At 36.2% G+C, this 6,118-nt stretch overlaps 1 protein-coding gene across 1 annotated transcript; it reads right to left on the reverse strand.

The window, feature by feature from the left end:
* Positions 1-975: 975 nt before the first annotated feature.
* Positions 976-5,631, reverse strand: LOC134856013 (glutamine synthetase-like). The gene is made up of 4 exons (XM_063872386.1): positions 5,122-5,631; positions 4,631-4,793; positions 3,942-4,351; positions 976-1,217 (listed from the first exon to the last, which is right to left on the reverse strand). Exons 1-4 carry the CDS (start codon positions 5,629-5,631, stop codon positions 1,017-1,019), a joined length of 1,284 nt encoding a protein of 427 aa, XP_063728456.1. The 3' UTR covers positions 976-1,016.
* Positions 5,632-6,118: the final 487 nt, after the last annotated feature.

The following is a 6,118-nucleotide window of genomic DNA, read 5'->3' on the forward strand; positions in this document are numbered from 1 at the left end:
AAGTCCACATTGTTCTATTGCTACCAAAATTGGTACGCGGACTGAATGAACCATGGCAAACATATTTGGTCTTCATAATCAACCTTGTAAAACTACTCGTTACACCATAAAATGATACTTATGGGGAAATGTATATATACATAACAAGATGAATATTGTGGCGGTGTATGGGCGACTATAGATAAAAAATTCATAACGAAAAAAATGAAAAAGCAAAAAAATTAAGAAAAAATGAAAAACGCGTGGTTTTGAAACTTTTTGTTGGGCTGGCACTTGTACATGGCTGGGTTTCAAAATCGGCATAAGTGTTTGAGGTTGCAAAACATGTAAAAAAGTGGCAAATCCTTCAAATAAAGTAAATAATTGTGAGTCCTCCTGATTGGAAACCATACGAAAATGATGCAGGACGGGAGGACAATTCCCATTTTCTTTTTGTAACACATTTGAGAATTCGGCAAATGCAAAACAGAGAACACAAACTAAGTCGAAGGCTGGTACAGCGTTTTCAGATAGAACTGATATTTCCTTATACAAATTTATCCAGCTCTTAAAAAAGAACAAACCATGTCTTTAATGAATTTGTCCAAATTACTTCAGGAAAAGGTGCCACTAAAGCGGCCAAAGTTTGAGAAGGTTCAATCAATATTTGTCGAACTGATAAAAGCTTACTCAAATCTATTTGATAGCCTTCAATACATGTTCAGTTTTTTTCGTTTCTAAATTTTGAACGTTGTTGTCTTTTTTTCTCTCATCAAAGCTAGAAAGGTACATACTTCAGCTTTTTTTGTCGAAATTGAACTTTTTCTTGGAAATTTCGGAAAAAATCTATCTACGCATGGATAGGTTTGTATATAAAAAATTCGAATAATGGAAAAGTTTTCTTTTAGAGGTTACAACAAAAGTATTCGGAACATTTAAACCAAACTCCAAGGCCATGGCTGACACAATCAGTTAAAGTTTTTGATTCTGAAAAGCTGATTAAGATTAGTTGAATTAATTAACTGACGAGATCATTTTTACATTAAGTCCGAATAGAACTTGAACTGTTCTTGAGGGTCAGTGACCTTGAGATCCTTTTGTCGCTTGAGGATGAAGAAAGGTTCTATTATATCATCACCTAGTGCCTTTTTGATAACGCAGTCTTTGTCAAGTGCTTCTAGAGCATCTTCTAGGGTCCTGGGTATTTGCCTCTCCTCGCTGAATCCAATTGGTGGGGGCTAAAATAGGAAGGATTTCGAAAAGATTTTGTTGCTTTTAGAAAGTGTTCTGAGGTTAATAAATGAGGTCTCTGAAATTTATGCTGTACTAGTCTACTAGTCAGTAGCGTGCAGAGGGGGGGGGGGGGGGGGTAGATTTGGTCTTATTTTACGACATAAATTTACGGCTGACCAGCTCAAAAAGTTTCTAAAGGCTCCGAAAAACCTAAATTTTTAGTCAAATTTTTAATAAAAGCTCAAAACGTCATTTTAAGCCTGTTTTTTTTCTTCAAAAAATTGCCTGCAGCGCCGAATAATTTTGACAAAATAGGGTCCGTATAGTGTATTTGGAGAGCTGGGAAAATCAAATTGTTGGACCTACAAAAACGACAAAATTTTCAAAATTTAACCATCCCCGCCTCCTTGAAAAAATTCTGTAGAGACCACTGGTACTAAAAAATACTATTTTTACCGTCCTTTCGTAGCTCAATCATTCAATCATGTATAACTTGAAGATTGCTTATCAAGAAATATGAACTGAACTTCAGGAGAATATTTCATCCAGGCGTCTGAATAACCCGGCTCAAAAATTTATTCCAATTGAGTTCAGCCATGGCCTTGGAGTTTCGTTTAAGTTTTCCGAATACTTTTGTTGCAACCTCTAAAACAAAATTTTTCCATTATTCGAATTTTTTATATACAAACCTATCCATGCGTAGATAAATTTTTTTCCGAAACTTCCAAAAAAAGTTCAATTAGTTTCGACAAAAAAAGCGCTGAAGTATGTACCTTTCTAGCTTTGATGAGAGAAAAAAGACAACAACGTTCAAAATTTAGAACTTCGACTCAAATTTTCCGAAGGGTTCCCCTTTGGTCTTATTTTACGACATAAATTTACGGCTGACCAGCTCAAAAAATTTCTAAAGGCTCCGAAAAACCTAAATTTTTAGTCAATTTTTTAATAAAAGCTCAAAACGTCATTTTTAGCCTGTTTTTTTTTTCAAAAAATTGACTGCAGCGCGGAATAATTTTGACAAAATAGGGTCCTTATAGTGTATTTGGAGAGCTGGGAAAATCAAATTGTTGGACCTACAAAAACGACAAAATTTTCAAAATTTAACCATCCCCCGCCTCCTAGAAAAAATTCTGTAGAGACCACTGGTACTAAAAAATACTATTTTTACCGTCCTTTCGTAGCTCAATCATTCAATCATGTATAACTTGAAGTTTGCTTATCAAGAAATATGAGCTGAACTTCAGGAGAGTATTTCATCCAGGCGTCTGAATAACCCGGCTCAAAAATTTATTCCAATTGAGTTGAGGTACGCTAGTTGGTCCGATGAACGTTTTAGTAGATGCAAAATATATTGCCTTGTATTTTACACTTTTTGATTTTTCGAGGAGTTTTTGTGACAAGAAATTAATTTAGACACCTTAACGGGCAGGCTGGTTTTTGCATTTTGATTTGAAAAACTTTAGGCATTAACTAGCGATAATTCGGTGATTCGGTAATGCGGTGCTTCGAATAGATCGTTGAGCGTAAAAAAATCTTCGTAAAATATATACAATAATCAACGATATTTAAGGCAACCGTTGAAATAAGCAGGGCCCATTCATCAGAGTTTTCTATTACATTTATTGAAGGATTTTAAAGTTATTTTTAATCAAAATGGTCGTATTTTTGAAACTACTGAGTTTCATCAGATATGTCAACTTTCATACACTAAAAATACTAAAATTTCGACAGCATTCCGCAGCTTTTTTTGTATTTTGTTTTCATAAAATTTAGCAATTCATACTACGCTTCAAACAATTCATATTCTAACATCAATTAGATTCTAAAATAAATCAATTTTTTTTTGAAAAAGTCTTTAGTTTTTAAATTTCTCATATCTCGGAAATTAAACAAAAAAAATTGACAGCTTTTCAAACCTTAAAATTGTTTTTATTACATCAAAAAAGCTCAAAAAACGCCATGTTTTCAATGATTAAACGTTTTGATCAGTCCTACTTTTTTATGGCAAATATGCAACCAATATGTGCATCCTGAGAACACCCCACTATAGGGTTGAGAATTTCAAATTATGTTAGTTTTTTGTATCTAAACTTTGAAAAAAAAATTGAAAAAAATAAAATCTCGAAAATCTCGCGCCAAATCTCGAAAACCGAGAGGATATGAGCAGCAACTTTTAGAGCGCATATTTGCAATTACAAAGTTTTTTTTCATATCGCGTCATCATATTTAATTTTAATTTTGTCTAATAACACTGATAGGAAAATCTTTTAAAAAATTGGATTCCGATATGAAGAAAATTGGACAGCTAAGACTGGACTGAAAACATAGATAAAAATAGATAAAAAAGATAAATAAAAAGATAGATCAGAAAGATAGATAAAAAGATAGATAAGAATATAGATAAAAAAGATAGATAAAAGATAGATAAAAAATAGATAAAAAAGATAGATGAAATGATAGATAAAAGACAGCACTTATAAGAACAAAGAGAGAAAAAATCAAGCACACAATTTGGAGCAAACGCGAACGCTCAAATTGTGTGAAAAAAGCGAGCAAAGTCTAGTTCATTGATTCGTGTACGCTCGGTAAACGTTTTCCGTGTCGTCACTATTATTTAAAACATGCCAACATAAAGGACTTCTTAAACATGTGCTAAGTGAAACGCCAATTATATGATCTAGAGATGTACAAAAAAATGATCTCATCGGAGAAAAAAAGACATTACTGACTTGAATCCGTTTTCGCAGACCATCCATGCCAGCAGCCAGAATAGCCGCAACCAGCAAGTACGGATTGGCAGGAGCGCCACTCAATCGGAACTCAAAAAAGGTTCCCGAACTCTGCGACTCCTTAATCCGCAACATACACATCCGGTGCTCCCGCGCATAACACACGTAAATTGGGGCAAAGCCTCCTACGTAAAACCGACGGTAGCAGTTGTTAGTCTGGCATCCGATTGCTGTCAAAGCGCCTGCGTGTTCCATGATGCCGGCGATCCAGAACTTGCCGAGTTCGGACAGACCGTTTTCGGCTGATTTGTCACTCAGCGCATTTTGTCCGCTTTTCCACAGAGAGAAGTTATAATGGCCTCCATTTTGTACAGTTCCCCACGGGTTACTCATAAACGTCGCCTGCATACCTTGGAAGCATTTTGAAAGTTAGACTCTTTTCCAGCCCCCTCCCCCACTTTTTTCAGTTCTCCGCCACATAATACCAGGAACTTTTGAGGGGAACTACTAAAAAAAAGGACTTTTGGGAGGCTCGTTGAGTGAAAGACGTTCCTGTTTTTGTTATTCTGAGCATTTGATCAAATTGTTGAAATTTTTGATATCCTAATTTTTTGCTGATTTTTGGCGGTATCACAGAAAATACAATCGCTGTGGTCTTTGACTTTGATATACTTATTTGTGATGTCCACCTTTGTCGATTGCGGTGGATTTGACGCAGTCGCGGAGGATGGCGCCATTGTCTACCGCCTTCAGTCCCCACTGGGGCTCGAGGGTGATTTCGAACTGTCCGTTTCCGAACTCTGCTACTATTGTTTCAACCAACACCTGGGCTGTTTTGAGTCGCTTCGAAACCTGCAATATAGTAATTTCGAGTTTGCTGATTTATTGATCTTTATTGGTAGCGGAAAAGAGCTCGGATATCAATTTGAAAAATTCTGCTGTTCAAATTTTTTTGATGATCCTCTTAGCAAAATTTGAAAATCCTGGATCAAAAATCAAAGATGCACCCTAGGTTGTCTTGATGTTTATGTTGACAAGTTCTCAAGTATGATAGAAATTCACTTCAACTCTTTTTAAAAGTAATGCTGTCTTTTTCTTTTAAAAAAAAGAGTCTTTGAATCTTAAATGAAACTCAAAACCGTTCCTCGAAGCATATTTTTTCCATCTTTTTCAAAATCACTGTTGAACAATTATGAGAACCATCCGGTGCCTTTCCATTTTCTGAGACTGCGAATTCGTACTCCAAAGCCGAATAAACATCTAAGCCGAATTCCTCTTTGAGCGAACTCAACATCCTTCTACACACGACACGACTATCGTATCCGCACGGCGTCAAGTTAACGTCCTTCTCGTGTAGTTCGCACAAAACTTCGGCAACTTTCGAGTCCGTGTCGTTTCCAGACCAAGGACACGAGTGCCAAGTTTCAAGCTGAGGAACTGCGAACGAGTCGGGACAGCCACGGTCGGCAAACTTCGAATAATGGCAAGGAAGAGAGTCGGCGCCGGAAACACTGAGATTGCCGCCCATTCCTAGACCAGACTTGACGACTCCCGGGTAGGCGTGACTCGGAACGACTTTGCACCTCGGAATTCCCATAGTGTCGCTCCAAGTGAACCGAATGAAGTCGTATCTCGTATAGTCGTCGTCGTGTTTTGACTTCGTTTTGGACAATTCGGAACCATGTTGCATAATTTTATTGTATGACTAACTTTTGATAATCTTTTGAATGCGCTGCTGGTGGTTTTTTCTGTTGATGATGACAACAAAAAGTCCACTCGAAAAGATATATTGACCCGCAAGCAATAGAATACAACAAGTGTAAGCAGTCGTGTAAGAGAATTTAGAGTAAACAAAATCGAAGGTAATCAAAATGATTAATAATTTTAAATCATGAATCAACCAACTGGAAAGCTGAAGAGAGTGAAAAATTAAGTCATTGATGTTTCAGTTTACCGGCAATTGAATATACACTTTTTAAAATGTTAACGCGTTTTGGCTTGAAAAATTGCGTGGTTTTAGTTGACATAATCTCGTGAAAAAGGACCATACGAGCTACTTGAATTTTCAATTAAGCTACTTGATTTTTCATGTTTATTCATTCAAATGTAACAACGAGAGCATTTATTTGCGCACGTCTTTTTTCTTGAATTTTATTGTAAGAATTATTGAAAACCCG

Source organism: Symsagittifera roscoffensis, unplaced genomic scaffold (genome assembly GCF_963678635.1).
Source record: "Symsagittifera roscoffensis unplaced genomic scaffold, txSymRosc1.1 SCAFFOLD_986, whole genome shotgun sequence".
NCBI classification, from domain to species: domain Eukaryota; kingdom Metazoa; phylum Xenacoelomorpha; order Acoela; family Convolutidae; genus Symsagittifera; species Symsagittifera roscoffensis.